Source organism: Anthonomus grandis, chromosome 8 (assembly GCF_022605725.1).
Source record: "Anthonomus grandis grandis chromosome 8, icAntGran1.3, whole genome shotgun sequence".
Taxonomy (NCBI): domain Eukaryota; kingdom Metazoa; phylum Arthropoda; class Insecta; order Coleoptera; family Curculionidae; genus Anthonomus; species Anthonomus grandis.
In genome coordinates this window covers 22,739,399-22,758,002 of record NC_065553.1, presented here as the reverse complement: position 1 = coordinate 22,758,002, position 18,604 = coordinate 22,739,399, and the positions used below count along the sequence as shown (strand labels likewise).

General features: G+C 32.4%; 1 protein-coding gene across 9 annotated transcripts in view; it reads left to right on the top strand.

Moving 5' to 3' along the window:
- The window catches only part of LOC126739372 (caskin-1), a 576,780-nt gene that overhangs the window by 528,829 nt on the left and 29,347 nt on the right, over nt 1–18,604 (top strand). For all 9 annotated transcript variants that reach the window (XM_050445028.1, XM_050445027.1, XM_050445026.1 and 6 more), the window contains 3 exons: nt 9,788–9,975; nt 15,416–15,637; nt 18,354–18,566. In XM_050445028.1, coding sequence (XP_050300985.1) covers nt 9,788–9,975; nt 15,416–15,637; nt 18,354–18,566 — 623 coding nt within the window. The remainder of the gene's footprint in view (nt 1–9,787; nt 9,976–15,415; nt 15,638–18,353; nt 18,567–18,604) is intronic.

The following is an 18,604-nucleotide window of genomic DNA, read 5'->3' as shown; positions in this document are numbered from 1 at the left end:
CTTGATTTATTGGTCATAGCTGTATTGAATATTTTTTTCAAATTTAAATATAAGGGAAAAAAGATATTTCGAGTGGAATGCGGTAGAAAGTCAAAAAATTGTTTTGTTTAATCCATTTTTTTGGCATAATAATAATGCATGTCAGTCCCAAGATTCTTCTACAAATGGTGTTTAGAATTCTAGGCGGTTTCTTGGACTATGCATTAAAAAACAAAACTTGGGTCTAACATTATAATCTTAAAATATGAATGAACACGTTCAATAGATCCCAGAGTCAAAGCAAGAGGATAAAATCCTGTAAACGGATTTGGTTTATTAACATTACAACGATTCTCAAAATACAGAAACTATAAAATAATATAAACTATTATAGTGTTTATACGTTAAATATATTTGCAAGAGTAATTCGTATATTTTAATTAAACTTTCTGAAGCTGACATTAAATAATATTGTTTTAATAAAACTTCAAATTTGTTTTTTAAAAGGATATTGCATAATTTAGTTCCCAGTGAGGAATTAGAAGAGTTGCTTGCAAATCATGAGGTACCGAAAGTACAAAATTACTTCGAGGATACTGTGTTACGTTTGGTGCTAATTAAAGCAAAAGCTAACTAGAAAGCTTAAAAATATTAATAAGTCTCCCCGAATTTTTAGTCAAAAGGCCTAGGGCGTTATTCAAAGATTTACTAAGAGGACAAAAATACAGAAAAGTCAATAGATAATATATTTACAGGCTCAACATTTAATGTCATCGACCATTATTGAAGGTCCTGTATCAAGTCAAATTACACTTACAAATGAATATACCTAAATATGAAAACATACATATATATCTGTTGGTTTTCATTACCGAGTGAGTACTAGTTTAGTAACTAAATCAAAACAAATTATAAATTAGATTGATCTAGTTACACCCTTTAGTTCGAAGCGAGTGTGATCAAACGTTCTTCACAAGTTGACCCAATAAATTAAACTTCACTTAATAAAGCAGAAATATGGGCATAAACTAAGGGGGTATTAATTTAATGAATATTAAGTAAACAAAAGATATTAAAGATAGGTAATGAAAATAAACATTATTTATTGACTTAAAACTAGGTACTTACCTGATGTTAAGGTGCTATGGGGTTGTAGTTAGGTAGGCAACAATATCGGCTCCTCCTGTAGTATGTTCCAGTCACTATAGGGTCAGTATGTCAAAATCGGTAGAATAGCTAACAAAACCAAGCAATCAAGCCAAACAAAAACGAAAAACCAAAAATAAAAACTTAAACCCTAAAAGAAATAACATTCAAGTAGTAATCTTAGGTCTTACCTCGCAAATCAATGAGGGTTACCAAAAACGTGCCACTAAGGTTTGTGATGCAGTAGGGTTGATCTTAAATAAACCCTTGGAGGTTGTTTTAAAATCCTCTTCTGGGCAAAATTACAGTGCCAAACAAGAGTACAACTATACCGACATTTTAAATGTAATTAAACCACGGGGTTAAATTTCCCTTTTATAAAAACTTTTGGTTTTAGAAGAAATAAATTGAATAAATAAAATTGTTGTTTTCATTGTTGCATTTTAAAAACTGAAAATGTAATACGTGGCGCCTTCTATTAGTGACATCAAAACTACCAATTTCTTTAAATTTAGCCATTAATTCCAGAACGTATAAGTACCAGTAGTTCTTAGCAACTGGATAATTCAAATTTTTCAGGTAGATACTTGTATTTCCATTTTATTTTATTTATTTTTATATATGCATACGACTAGGTATTTAACAATAATATTAAGAAATTTTATAAAAAACTATTGCAGACATAAAGGTTTATTTTCATCTATTTTTAAGTTAAAGGCATTTGGGAGTATACCTACCTTTTGCTTATAATTAATAAATTAATAGCAAAAAAAGCCTTTAAAATAAGGTATGACACATAGGTATTTAAGTTTTTTAGGGTGATTTCACACTACGTAAAGGGTTGCAGGCATCAGGATAGCCTCTTAATTGATAAGTTACTCCTTTGAAAATAAGATTGACTTGCCCTTTAAAAAAAAATATCCAAAACAGAGTCCAAACCACCTTTTTAATTTTTGTATTTTTAGAAGTCTGAAAAGCATTCATATCTAGAGAAATGACAGCAGCGCCTTCAAACCTGGCAGTTATTTTCAGAATTAAAAGACCTTTAAAATAAAGTGTCGCACGACCTCTCTCTCAATTTAAGATTTTAGGGGTGGTCTAAAAAATTAATAATATGGTGATAAATCCTAAAATGTTGTTTTGTAAAAAAGTTAGAATATATGTACTGGCTGGAGATTTTTTCGTCGTCCAACTTCATAAACACTTCAATTTCGTCAATACCCATTACTCTTTTCGTGGTTCATTTTCGGTCCGATTTGACACGATACATTCTTTAGTTACACCCTGTATTTAATGGCGTTATGCTTTTGAGGACAACAAGATCTTTACACTGATGCCTCATTTTTTAAATTTCATTACGGCGTTGCCACGTAATTCATGTTTTTAGGATATTTTCAGTGTTTTAAGGGGTTTATTAAAATTCTTATAGAAACCGCTGTGTTCAATCTAGATAAACGAAAATTTTATTGAAGTTAGTTTACAGTATCAGCTTTATCTTTTGTAAAAGTCTGAAGTGTTTTCATACAGAAAGTCTAATATAAATTTACCAATTTACTCAAATAAAATTTGCAATAATTCGATTTTTTGGAGCACTCTGTATTTTTCTCTTTCATGAAATTTATTTATGTAATGTCTACGTTAAATAATATTAAATTCTCGATTAGATGACATATTTTATATGGAAGATATTAATGCAAAGTTGATAGGTTTAATGATTGTATACTTAATCTTTTTAATATACATGCGCCATTTAAAACGGCCAGAATTACTAAAGAAAGGAGTCCTCGGATCACAGATAATATCAAACATCTTATTTATCTTAGAAATGGGGCCTTGTCCAAGTACAAAAGACAAAAAACTGAATTAAATTGGAAACACTATCGCCAACTTCGGAACCAAGTGACCAGCGGCTGTTGAAATAGAGAAGTGCTATCTCAATAACACCTTACAAAAGGGTGACTCCAAAAATAACTGGAAGGTACTACGTCAGCTGAATATACATTGCAAGCCTCAAAACACCATTCCTGACCACTTGGGTGACCCTGAAATCATAAATACCTTTTTTATAAATGCTGCATCTTCCAACGCGCCTAATCCAGAAACGTTGTCTTATTATCTACTAAATGTTAAGGAAGGGGTAGGAAACTTCGAGTTTCAGCTAGCAACGCTTGAAGAAGTTAAATCTACTTCATTCTCAATGAAATCTGAGGCCATTGGGACAGATGGTATAGGCTTGTCGATGCTGCTCCACTGCTGTCCATATATTCTTCTATTTCTAGTGCATCTTGTTAATTGTTGTATTGAATCTTCAACTTTTCCCGATTCTTGGAAGTCCTCATACATTATCCCTATTCCAAAAGTCCCTTCTCCAACTGAATTATCCGACCTTAGGCCTATTAGCATTCTCCCTGTCATCTCAAAAGTTTTAGAGAGGGTATTGGAAAGCCAAATCAGAACATACGTAAACAGATTTGATATCTTGCCGGTTATTCAGTCCGGATATCGAAAAGACTTCAGCTGCTCTACTGCTCTTCTAAAAGTAACTGACGATAATATACAGTCAGCTGATTGTAATGAGTTAACAATCTTGACTCTACTTGATTACTCCAAGGCCTTTGATAAGTTAAATCTCCTACTATTACTGGCTATACTAAAATTCTTAGGTTTTGGGGAGAGTGCTCGCTCTCTAGTTCGGCAATATTTGACCGGTCGAACTCAGATAGTGAAGCTCAATGGGAAGCAATCCTCGGCTATGGATTTCTCTTGCGGAGTACCACAAGGGTCTATTCTTGGTCCTCTATTCTTTACCCTGTATACGTCTCAATTGTGTAAGTCTCAAATATTCAAAAGTTCATCTATATGCCGACGATACACAGGTTTATTTCTCTTTTCCTCCTAACAAAATCTTAGAAGCTAATGATAAGGTATCTTACGACCTTAACATGCTAGCAAAGGCATCGAAAAATCATTGTTTGAGTTTAAACCCAAGTAAATGTAAGGTTCTTCTTTTTGGTAGGTTGCATTCCAGAGACACATATGAGAAATTTGTTCAGATTAAATTGAATGGTCAACTAATAAATTGTAGTAATGTGGCTAGGAATCTTGGAGTTTTATTAGATGTTAAGTTGAGGTTCACTGAGCACATTGATCAATGTATTAAAAAAGCTTTTATTAACTTTAAGCTACTTTGTAGTCAGAGGCAGCTCCTTAATAAGGAACTAAAAAAAGTTTTATGTGACAGTCTTGTATTATCCCATTTCACTTACTGTGATGTTTTGTATGGCCCCTGCCTTTTGATAAGTGATATAAAAAGAATACAGTACATTCAAAATTGTTGTGTAAGGCTAATTAATGGAATAAGAAAATTTGATAGAGGTGTGACTAGTGAGTTACGCTTGATGAGATGGCTAAATATGAGTGAAAGGAGGTTACTACATAGTCTTGTTCTCTTAATAAAATTGTCTTTAAAAAATGTCCTAATTACCTTTATCAGAAAATTAAGTTTAGATATGACGCTCATGTTTTGGACTTAAGAAATGAGCATTTTATTACATTTCCTCTTCGTAAAACTGTTTTATTTGAGAGGAGCTTTAGTTACTGTATTCATCCGCAATATAATACAATTCCTCCTGAGTTAAAATATATTTCACCTTCTATATTTAAACGAAAAATAAGCAGTTATATTACTGATCTCTGTTAGCCTAGAGTGTTGTTAAATATCTATTCTTTAACTTATTGTAAATTTTATAAGTCTGTGTGGTTATCAAACGTTGTAATGTTAATCGGTTGTGCATATAGGCAGTTAGAACTTAAGATTTTGTAACTATGCAATTATTTAAGATACATTTTGAAATTCTTGGTAATATCTAACCTCAAGCTGATTTGTATGGTTAAGCTAGGAAGTAAGCTTCAACTTCGCCATTTAGAATTTACCAATTGTAAATTTTAATAAAGACATTATTATTATTATTATTATTATTATTATTATTATTATTATTATACAAAGTATGTCCTACATCTACCTCGCTTTTTTTGAGATATTTTACATTCTTTAAAAAACGATGCCAATAAAATCGTTTGTATTAACTATGTATGTATTTATATTAACAATTATGTATTAAAACTAACTAATAAAAGTTTAAACTTGTCCTAAAATTAAATTATAACTACACTTCAAACTATTCTCAATATGGCCTCCGAAGTTTCGTGCGCAAGCATTAATTCTTTTAAAAAATGAATTACCCACTTTTTCTAACATATTAGGTGTTATTGTTCGGATAATGTCTCTAATTTTTAACTGCATATTTTCACTTGTGATTGGAGTCACTTGGTATACTTTCTCCTTTACATATCCCCAAAAGAAGAAATCCATCCTAGTCAAATCCGGAGACCTGGGTGGCCATTGTACTAGTGCATCCCTAGCTATCCATCTATTTGCAAACCGGTCATCTAAATAGTGCCTTACAGCTTAACTGTAATGAGCTGGAGCTCCATCTTGCTAAAATCAAATCCTGTCCTGCACATAATGTACAGGGAATGTTTCCAACATTTCATTTAGTCCATTTTGTAACAATTCCAGGTACATTTCACCTGCGAGATGTCTATGAAAAAAATCAATCAATCAATCAAACTTCTTTATTTGCCCAATATATACATATACAAATTATACACAATCAATTTTACAACTATATTCTATATAACCCAAGGACAAAAAGGACTACAGCGCGACCATAGTGGCCGATAACACAAAATACACAAATCATGTGAATTTGTGTGCGGTAACCCTGTATCACCTAAACTATACATAAATAAATACATAAATAAGTAAATAAGTCAATAAAATTTTCAATGGAACAGCAAATGGCAGAAAAAAAGGGCGAAAGGCGTGCGCGAGACAAAACAAGGGCAGCTAACAGTAAATATATTAATTTTACAGGATATCCTATCTTATTTTATTTTATTTTTGCGGGAAAATCTGACAACAGCACAGCACGCATGGCTTGGAAGAAATATAGGTTATTTTTTTTGCCCATTAATAAGAAATTGCTTAGCGTAATTTAGGATTTTTTTATAAGTAAATTTCTCTACTTCATCTGGTAAATCATTCCACAATTTAATCCGTATAAATGTAAAAGATTTCTGAAAAGCTGCAGTGCGATGTTGAGGTACCATGTATTTATTAACAAATCTTGTGTGATGCTGATGTAAAAATGGATTAAATAACGTTGCAAGATATGTTTTAAGATTCTATGTAAAAAAGTATAAAAATGAAGTTTTCTACGGTAACTCATATTAAGGATATTTTTTTTATTATTTAAATGAGGTTTAATATGTTCTCTAAATGGAATATTGTAAGAAAAACGCATACAGCTGTTTTGTATTTTTTGTATTTGGTGTGCTAATTGCATCGTCAAAGATGAACCATAAACCACATCACCGTAGTCGAATAGCGATAATATTAAACTGTCACATAATTGATACTATATTTTGGATGGTAGCCATTTTTTAAAATAATTAAGTTTTTTCAATCTTATATAAGCATTTTTTTAATTTATTTTGAATATGTGCTTGAAATGTTAGCGAATCATCAAAAAGTATACCCAAATTTTTTACCTCTGAAACTGAGGCCAGAGGCATATTATCTATTTGTGGAACAAATAATTGCCTAATTCTCTCAATCTGATATTTAGCATTAAAAAATAGCGTACAGGATTTAGAGGAGTTTAGTTTTAAATTATGATCATCGGAGAATTTTTTTAAATTATTCAAGTCCGTGTTAAATTTGTCAATATTTTCGTTTACATAATCTAAAAAAAATGAAGTGTATATTTGAGAATCATCAGTATATTGTTGAATTTTCGAGTTTTCAATAGAATTGCTCATATCTGCAACATATATAGAAAACAACAGAGGGCCCAAAATTGAGCCTTGAGGCACACCTGTGGCAATTGGTACAAATTCAGATCGAACGCTTTGAAAATCTCTCACAATTTCCACACAAAAGGATCTATCTATTAAATATTGTTCGAAAAATTTTACAGAATTATCAGAAAGTCCATAGTAATGAAGCTTGGCTAAAAGCATATTGTAGCTAATCGTATCGAATGCTTTGCTGAAATCGAGAAATGCCAGGCAAGTTATTAGTTTCTTATCCTCACTGTGACGAATATCATTTAAAAGATTAACTAACCAAGTAGAGGTGCTGTAACCAGATCGGAATCCTGACTGGCTCGATGAGATAAAATTTGACGTGTTTAGGAAGTCGTACAATTGTTTATTAATATGTTTTTCAAGAAGTTTAGAAACTACCGAAAGAATACTGATCGGTCTTAGATCCTTTAGTCCTTTAGGATTCGTATTTTAGCTAGCGGTTTCACGATTGCTTTTTTCCACGAAAATGGAAAATAACTTTCTAAAATACAGGAATTTATTATATTTAATAAGGGTAGAATGCAGTATGGCAAGCAAAGATTAATATCCCTCACTGATATACCATCATCGCCAATTGCCCCAGTGGATATACGATTCAGAATCTTTAACAGGGAATTCTCGTCTATAAGCGTAAAATTTAGTTTGATAATGACATTGGGATGGACATTTGAACGATAAAAAAAGATTTTGTCATCTGACGCAGAGTTAGGAGCTTGAAAAGTAGATGAAAAAAATGCGATCCCAATAATCCCTGTCTAAACATTAATAGACCATCTGTATTAGTGGTGAGTTTCACACGTAAAGAAAGGATTGCTAGTATCATATTAATGAAAATTGTGCCTGTTAACGCTGCCATTATTATGAAAAGTTGCCTCATCCGAAAAAAGCACCAAATTAAAAAAACCGGGTTGCTGCATCATATTTTGTGCCCATTGACAAAAAGTAAGTCGTTTTTCATAATCTTGCGGCTGTAATTATTCATGCAACCGTTGAATATGGTAAGGATGAAAATGTTTACTTCTAGCAAGTTGTCTAGTACTTCTTTGGGGCGTCTCAACTACTTATTTTCTTCGTTTGTAGCTGGTTTTACCCGTTCATGTTTTTCATATGTGACACTTCCTGTCCTTTCGAATTTTTCCTTAAGTTTTTCAAATACTTGTGGTTGAGGGTGCATTCTTTCAGGGTAATGTTGCGCATAAATGGATGCTAAAACTGTATTTCGTTCAGGAGCCCCTAAAGTATATATCATTTCGACAAGTTCTTCCCGTGGATAATTCATAATTTGCAAGTAATACAATAATTTTAATCTTTAAAACTTATTTCAGCTCTAATGAAATCGAAATATTTTTATTAACGATATTAAAAAAAAAAACAGTAAACTGAATGCAACTATTTAAATGTCAGATCAGTATTTTTGCCGATAGTCAACAATATAAACAAATTTTTCTAATAATTCTAAACAAAGAATGTAAAATATCTCAAAAAAGCGAGTTAGGTGTAGCACATACTTTGTAAGAAATATAGACAATAAATAAGCAAACTCAAAAATTAAAATCGAGTTATTGCATATTTCATTTGAGTAAATTGGTAAATTTATATAAGACACTCTGTATGAAAAAAACTTCGGACTTTTACTGAAATAAAGCTGATACCGTAAACTAACTACATTAAAAATTTCGTTTATCTAGACTGAACACAGCGATTCCTATAAGGATTTTAATAAACCGCTTAAAACACTAAAAATACGAATTACGTGGCACCGCCGTAATTAAATTTAAAAAATTTAGTATCAGTGTTAAAGCCCTTGTTGTCCCCAAAAGCATAACGCCATTAAATACAGGCTGTTCCATTTGAAAAAACTACATATTTTTCTGTAACTTATTTTTGATGCACCCTGTATATGTAAAATTATTTTTAGTTTGTAGAGTTTAGTCAACCTTTTAACCATGTCACATAAGTTTTTTTCCACTAGGTATAGTTTAGGCGCTATTTTAGCCGTACGACTTGCTAAAGCACTGTATGTCTTTTATACTAAGAATGAATCGAGAATCTATTCTGGTATTGTTCATTGCTGTTATGAAGGTTAATTTCTCAATTGTCTCAAAGGCCAAATGGAGTGGGATATTATATTCTGTAGTCTTCTCAATCAAAATTCCTATAGTGTGTCTACTGTACCATATGTTTTTCTGAATTCAGCTTTTTCGTTTGTAATACACTGATTTTGATTCAAATACTCTTTTTAAAGTTGAAAAAAAATCAAAATTCTTAAATAAACATTTGTTGCTGCTTACTCCACCACTCTCCTGATAAACATACACCTAAGTTCTTAGAACTTTATAATTTTGCCTTACAAAGTCCCTGTGGCAAAAGCCCTCATAAAATTTCCTCGGAACAATAAATCATCGTTTTAACTCATTTTAAACTGAAACTCTTTGTTCCGCTTAGAAAAAAAAATGACTAACGGACCCAACACTCCATTTTTAGATTCTTAACTTCTCACCGAAGTTGTATAACATCGTCCGTGGCAGCAACAATGAATGTGTCGTCCCGCATTAAAACCTGTTTAAACCCAACTTACCATATTTGGCTTAAGAGCCCATATGGGTGTGTGTATATGTACCTACTTATTGCAACCACATAGAGTGCACGTAATTTTTTTGGTTTTATTTAACCCAAGAGTTTTATTTAGCAGAAAATGTCGAATAAAGGTTTCATCGTTATTTTGTTTCAGATGACCACTCGGACTATGGCAGTACGGTCAGCGGTAGTACAGGAAAATCACCGGGTGCGATATTTCCTGCACCGGCTTTCACTTTTCCCGGACAACCGCCTCCTGGGGCGGTTCTTACTCATAAAGCCGCCGTCTACTACCACCATCAACTTAGTTTGCAAGAAGACCAAGGGATTGACATGACACAGGTAAGATACCTTTAATGTGGAACGTATTTATTATTTAAGAAATATAGACGATAAAATCAATTTTTTCAATAAAAACATAACCATGCTCTTAGACAAGCATATTCCTGTTAAAACTAAAATAAGGAAAAATAAGCCATTCTGCCCATGGATCACCGACAATATTAAACTTTTTAAAAAATTAAGAGATCGTGCGCATAAAAAATTTCAAAAATCAAAATCGATCCCAGATCTGCAATATTATCGACAATTAAGAAATTATACAAAACACGCAATAATTCGTGAAAAAACCACATTTTTCAATCAAATAATTGACAAAAAAGGCAAAGAATTTTGGACCGTTGCTGAAAAACTTAAGTTAACGAAAAAAAAACATATGCTGACCTCCCAATTGATTTATGTAATCCCGATGACATTCAAAACTACTTTCAGAGTATTAGCAGTTTACCAGATACAACCAACCAAGGCATCATCGAATATTGTAAAAATAATAATTTCAACAACGAACAGTTAGTGTTTCAATTAATAGATAAAGATAACTTATTGAAGATTATTTCAACTATTAAAACCAGTGCAAAAGGAATAGACCAGTAGTTGTCGATTAAAGATATAAAATTATGTCTGCCGTTTTGCTTAAATCCATTGGTCAATATTATTAACGAATGCATTTTACAACAAAAATATCCATCAATATGGAAAAAGACAATCATAAAGCCTATAGCTAAGATAGTAGAGCCAAAGGAAATTTCATATTTATAATCAGATATTTAGGTTTGTCGAATCTTTTAATATAATTCCGGTTTGCCAATCTGGATTTAGGAAAAATTTTAGCACTTCGACGGCTTTAGTAAACATATTAAACGACATAAGAATTAACGAGGAACAAAATCGTCCTGCTTGTATGGCATTACTGGACTTCAGTAAAGCCTTCGATACCATAAATTACGAATTATTATTAGCAAAATTACAATTTTTTGATATGCAGATGACTCCCAAATACACATACCTGTGTGCTGCGAAAATTTAAATGCAGTGCAAGAAAAACTTCATTTAGTCTTATTAAACCTAAATGCTTGGGCAGAGAATCATAACCTTAAGTTGAATGCCACTAAATCAAAAATTCTTTCTTTTCGGCAAATAATTTATTAAAGGAAAATATAAAAAATACCATTTCTATTGAAATAAATGATACACAAAATTAAAACTGCATATCTAAGATTAAGGCAGCTTTATAAAATAAAATTATTTCTCACCCCAAAACAGAAATATCTACTTTGTGAAAGTCTGGTTTTGTCTTTGTTCGATTATGAGGACGTAATTTATGGAGATTCCATATCTGTAAGTACCAAAAAGGCTATTCAAAAAGTTCAAAATTCCTGCATGAGATTGGCATATAACATTCCATATAGACATCACATAACACCGTATCTTAACGCTAATCAAATTCTTAATATGAATAATAGAAGACTACTGCACATGCACATGTTCTAGTATCTTTCCTGAGGAGTGGAACTTGGCAAGAATCTGTCCCATATTGAAATCAGGTAACAAAGTTTTGGTCAAGAACTACCGGTCAATCTCAATATTAACTAATGTCTCAAAGGTTTTTAGAAGTGTGTATATATGACAGCCTTTTGCCTCAGGTCAAGCACCTTATATCCTAAAATCAGCATTGGTTTTTTCACTCTAGATCGACTTGTACTCGTTTAATAACATTTTCCACTCTACCTATCAGGCCATTAGCTGCAAGCAACAATTGTGCCGTACCATTCTTACTTAGAAATTGCACGAACTGGGCTGTCACAATAATCTTGTCAAATTGTTCTCCTCCTATCTTACTAATAGAAGCTATTTATCGAGTACAGTGAATTTGCAGTAACTAAACGACATAGTCACACGAATCTCAAGCAATTGTCTCCTGTTTATTGACATGAAGATCTTTTGGGTTATTGGCACCTGGAAAGATTGTTTGCTCTTCCTGAACGATGTTAATGCTATTTTTGATCGGTGCACGTTAAATAAATTACCATTAAACCTAAGAAATACAAAAAGCTTGCTAAATCCCTTTTAATGCATGAATTTAATTTTGAATATTCCATACATGGAATGCCTATTCCGAATTGCGATGAATTTGCGTTAGTGCCCGATTTGGGAGTTACAACCATGTTTGTTGATTTACTATCGAGCTGGCTGGATTCCTTGCTCGTGTTTTTATAGCACTTCTAAATGCTTTCTTTGACTCAATTTGAGCTTTTTCAGCATGACGCTTCACATTATGACAGTGAAATAGAAGTAGTTGCAGTGGAAAGGGAAAAGGAAATAAGGGATTGTTTAATTATTAGGTATGTTGTAATTTTCTTTTTTAATTAAGTGTCAAAATCGGGAGGATCAACAATGTTTTTAAGTCGTTTCGGCTCTGTATTTTGCATTAGGAAATTTGTTATTTTTTCATTATTTGTTAAGTTCAGGGTCTGAATGAATTTTGAATGAAAGTTTTTAATGGTTTGAGCTATTGATTTTATTTTTAAATCTGTTCTAATTTCCCTGTTTCTTACAAACCACGGGGCGTTTGTAATAAGTCGGGGGGTTTGTTTTAGAAAGTTTATAATTTCTTTAGGTTAGTTTTGGCTGTTGTCTTAAATATATTTGATCCATAAAGAAGTTTGGGTCGAATAATTTGAAGGTGGATTATTTTTTTATTTTTTAAGCTTAGTTTACTTTTTTTACTTAATAAGGGGTATAGGATGTTTTTTCTTTTGTTAAAGCCTTTGACTATTTTTGTAATGTGGTTGTTGTAATTTAGTTTATTGTCTAGTCTCATTCCCAGATATTTTATTTCTTTTTTCCATGGGATTTTTTTTTTCTTGAATTTCCATTTATCTCAAGATTCCGAAGAGGGGGTTCTACCGTTAGAAAAACAGATAGTTTCCGTTTTCTCCTCGTTAATCTTGGGAGTTACCATTGATACTAAGTTGTCTTTTAACCTCATATTGATGAGGTGGCGAGGTCTGCCTTAATATTATTAGACGTTTTCATAAGATCAACTTGTAGAAAATTCTGTTTAATTCTGTTTAATTCCTTTGTCAAATCAAGTTTGGTTTATGCTGCTCCTTTGTGGTTTCCTTACTATAATGTACATGTTACTAGACTTGAATCTATGCAACGTAAATTCTTAAATCATTTAAGACTGATGGCGTCTACCCAATTAGGGGTTTTGACCATCAATTACTCTTAAACTTTTTTAGCTGCCTATTATTATATAATGAAACTCTTTGTGCTAGCTTAGTCTTACTTTATAAAATTTGTAATTGGATAAATATCCACTGAGGCAGTGTGCCAGAACATACATATACATCTTTCGATAAGAAATACATGCTTGAGATGGGACAGTAATTATTTAGATTGCATTTGTCGCCTTTTTTAATATTTGAGATGATTGGCGGTTTTTAGTAGGTTTGGAAATTTGCCTTGTTCAAACGAACTATTTATTATATTTTCTTAAGGAAATGATAATATTTCTGCCACGTACCTTAAAATAAAGCGGAGGCTTTCATTTGGTTCGTTCGGAACTTTTTCTGCACACCTGTAGAAAAATCATGTCGATTTCCTGCAAAGTCACGTGGTTTAGGAAAAAATTGATACTACAATTTGAGAAAATTGGGTACTGTACATCAGATCTTATCCCCACTAGCATTTAGCATTAACAGACTGTTGGAAGTGTATCTATTAAATGGTAATATTTTTACGTAAGCAGTTTCTAATAAGAAGCCTGTGTTCTGATCTAAAAATTTGTTTGTCTTATGGTATCTGATTTGTATGCAAAAGACCCCGTATTCAAATCCTATATAGTTTTTTTTATTTTATTTCTTTCATTTTATATATTACTCTCTTATTTTTTATTCATGCGTTTTTTGTGCCACACCAAAGGTTCCAACTATAGGACTAACTTGTGTTAGTAGTCAGTGATTTTTTTTTAAATAAACAATAAATAATATAATTAAAAATAATAAAAACATGAAAGTACTAAGAAGAACACTATCAAGGGAACAACAACGTATGCATCGAATAAAAGGTGAAGATGAAACACTGATCACAAACATCACAGATATCTCTAAAGTCATCAAAGATTCTTCTACTGAGCTCTACGAGTCAAAAATACCAAATCGAAACTAAATACAGCCGAAATAGCAATTCAAAATATTAACTATGAAGAAATACCTGAAGTCACTATTCATAAAATAGGCATAGCTCTATAATATGTGAAAAATGGTCGTTGACCAGGAGAAGAATGGATAAAAGCAGAAATGTTAAAAATGGGTGGAGATTTATTACTTAAAGCTTAAACAAATTGAAAAAATACAACTATAGACCAATCAGTCTAATATCCCATCTATATAAGCTGTTCACAAATAGATTCACTAACAAACTAGAGTTTTATTAACCGGTCGAACAAGCAGAACTTAGAAAAGGCTTTAGTACTATTGACCACTTACATACCTTATGAACATGGACCGAAAAATGTGAGAAATACAACAAACCATTACATCTGAGGTTTGTAAAGTTCAAAGAAGCCTTCGATCTCGTAGAATTCTGGTCAAACGCAAGAGTAGACTCCCGATATACCACTCTATTAAAATATATCTATAAAAATGCCACAATACATGTTAAAATAGACAAAACAACATCGCCAAGAAAAATACCACTAGGTAGAGGTGTGAGAACATCTTTCCCAAACTTTTGACATTGGAACTAGGAAACGTATTTAAAACATTGAATTAAAAATAAAAAAGAATACATATAGATGGCAACCGGCTACGCTTTGTAGATAATATAGTCATAATAAAGCGAAAAACTAAAATTATGTCAGGCAGACAATGTATAGAAAACGTACAAGAATACATACCTTGGCCAAGTTACTAAACTAAGAACGCCCAACCAAACTGCCGAGATTATAAGGCGGGTTAAGGTTGGATGGCTCTAACTTTCCCATGCACGACTTCATCAACTACTCAGAAATCAAGAAATACAAAAATTAGTCGCACAAAGGTCATAGACATCATGGACAGAATTGCAAAACAAAAATGGAGATGGGTCAGACACATCGCGAGAAAACCTCCGGACCTCCTGACTCGTACGATAGCTACTTAGAACGTCAAAGCATTTGTGCAAAAAAATAACAATTATTTTACATAATTGTTACAAAACCAACTATTATTTAATATTAGATTTATATAAAAAATGAGTAAATTTAATAAATTCAAATTGAAATGCTAATAACCAACGCCATACGAATCCATAATAACGCTCGCCAGTATAAACACCGAATACGAAATCACTTTTTTTTTTTTAAATAAAACATATCTCCCTTTTATTATGCATTAAATTCGTTATTGAATAATACATCAAACGCGAATAAAAATTAAATAAAAACAATTTTTTTCAGTCGCCCGGCAGGGATAGTCCGGGATCTTCCAGTGGGAGCGCCGGATCTGGATCCAGACATAGTACCGCCTCCTTGGATAGCGGTAGGGCTTCTTATCATCCCTTAAGTACTGCGGGTAGGAGTACGATAGGGTCTTCTAATAGCCCCAGGTGTTCTCTGAGTTCGTGTTCGATCGGATCGGACCAAGGGAGAATTGAGAGGATGATACACCAGGGAGTACCGGTAAGGATCTACAAAAAAATTAAATCTATAGTTTCCAGTAAAGAGTAAAAAGTTTTTATCCAGAGTTTCTGGACTGATCAGATCAGATGGGTTTTCTTAAAGTAATGAGTGGTTTTGTGTCTAAGTTGAATTCTTGTAAAAACTACTTAAGTCAGTTTCATAAAACTTTGATTTGGCATTAAGTTCTTTTAAATGATGTTAGAAGCTCAAAAGTCCTTTTGTAAAACTTTCCAAGATATCGTGCCTTAAACCAAACGATGAATCTTGAGTTCATTTACTTTCCAACCAACTATCATTTAAACGTGATTTACATCAAAAAATACTTATTCTAGCTTAATGAGGTTATATCATTGTAATCGTCTATAAATCCTCTTACAGTAATTATCAGGGTCCAAAAGTTTTTATCCTTTGTAATTAATGTCATTATAATTGGAATTAAATTTTCTTAAAATAATATTCAAGGTCTAAAAGTCCGTATCCAGAACTTTCCAAGATATTGGATCTTAAACCAAACAACGAATCTTGAGTTCATTTACTTTCTTTTAAATTTTACACCAAAAAATACTTATTCTAGGTTAATAAGGTTAATATCATTGTAATCGTAAATAAATCCTCTTACAATAATATTCAGCGTCCAAAAGTCTTTATCCATAACTTCGAGATATTCAGTCTCATACCAGATATTCCTCTCGAACGTCATTTGCTTCCTAACCAACTTACTGCCATTTAAACTTAAATGTCAGAAAAACTACTTATACTACCTCAATAAGGCCAAATTCATTGAATTTTAAATTAAATTCCCTTAAAATTATGTTTAGGGTCCAAAAGTAATTTTTCAGAGATTTCCAAGATATCGAGCCTTAAACCATATGATGAGTCTTGGTTTCATTTGCTTCCCATCCAACTGCCTATCATTTAAACGTGATTTCCACAAAATCTACTTATACTAGCATAATGGGGTTCATGGCATTGTAATTGGGATTAAATTCTCTTAAAATTCTCTTAAAATTGTATGTCGTAAGGTCTAAAAGTCTTTATCCAAAACTCGAGTTATCCAGTCTTATACCTGATAATTATCTCTAACGATTTCAAATTAAATGCCTTTATGATGCCTTTAAAAGTTCCATAAGTCATTTTCCAGAGGTTTCCAAGAAATCTAGTCCTAAATCAGATGATGATAACTTCATTTGCTTCCCAACCAACTATCATTTAAACTTGATTTGAACCAAAACTACTTAAACTAGCTTAGTGATATGAATATCATTGTAATTGGAATTAAATTCTCTTAAAATAATATTTAAGGTACAAAAGTTTTTATCCAGAACTTTACGAGTTATAGACATGTCCAGTCCTATACCAGATCATTATGTCTAACGACATTTGCTTCCTGACGAACTTACTGCCATTTAAACTTATTTTTCAGAGAAGCTATTTGTACTAACTCCATAAGACCCACTTCATTGGATTTGAAATTAGATGCCCTTAAAATGATGTTTAAGGTCCAAAAGTCTGTATCTAGAACTTTTCGAGATATCCACTCTTATACACGATGATCATCTTTGACGTCATTTGGTTCCTAACCAACCTAAAGCTCAAACTTCAGTTTCACAGAGACTACTTATACTACATCTATAATGCTAACTTCATTGGATTTGAAATTAAATGCCCTTAAATTGATATTTAAGGTCCAAATGGTTTTTTTCCAGAACTTTTTGAGATATTCAATCGTAAACCAGACGGTGATCCCTGACGTCCAGTTGCTTCCCAACCAAACTTTATCATTAAATTATCATTTAATTTTCATTTTCACAAAAACGACTGATACTAACGTAATAAGATCTACTTTATTTGATTTGTACTTATAATTTGTTTTTAAATTACATTGAGGCTCCAAACGTGGTTTTCCAGATTCTCTTATCAACTATAAAGTTCCAAAGGCTTCGAGCATTTGAAAGAATTAGTCATCGCTTTCATGCCTTTAAGTCACTTCGTCCAGGCTTTCCAGTATCCTGTTTCAGGCTGTAAGGTTACTTAGAACTTACTCCCAGGCACTTGAGTCTTTTAGCAACTTAAGATCCTCTAATAAGTGTCACTAACCAACATGCTTGAACGCAGGCCCCAAATTACCTAATGGAGGGTTTAACTTTTAGAAATTAACATTAATTAACTTAAGAACTTAATTAAAAGACGAAGCTTTGTATTTTAAGTGCCTGACATAGCTGTCCAATTTGGTCAACCACTTCACGAGTACTAAATGTCTTAAAGCCCCCAGACGACGTCATGAAGTAATACAAGGTCTTGTAATAGGTTTTCATTAAGTACCTGGAAGAGTATAACTGTATAAATAACTTAAGAGATTAAAACAAGTATTTAATTTACGTAAGTGCTTTTAATAAGTTTCTATAACTAAATATCTTGAATTTGGTTTCTCATTAATTTAAAAGCTTGAATGAGTATCTTTAATATCTAATCAACTCTTAGGTGCCGGAAGTCTTGAAAATATCCGACCTTATTGGCATGGCATCGCCTCAATTATATTCACTTCTTTTTTGCAAACTCTGCTTGAATCAGACTGCACCTTCTGTGAAAATTTCTAAAAAAACTCTGAACTCAACTGCCTGGATTATGCTCATACAAGAAATGAGTTCAAATTCCTTGCCATAAGCAACTTACTCAAAAGGCTTCTAATTAATTCCAATGTTCATTATGTCTACAGGACCAAGAAATAATTCACTCGTGGCTGGTAGACCTTCAGTTCGAAGAATACTTCCCCCTCTTCGTATCCGCCGGCTACGACCTTCCAACCATCGGCAGGATGACTCCCGAAGATCTCACCGCGGTGGGCATCAAAAAACCCAACCACAGAAAAAAGCTGAAAGCTGAAATCGCTCAGCTCAACCTGCCTGATAACTTACCAGAGTTCATACCGGTAAACATTGAGGAAAACAACATAAAAATTATTTAATA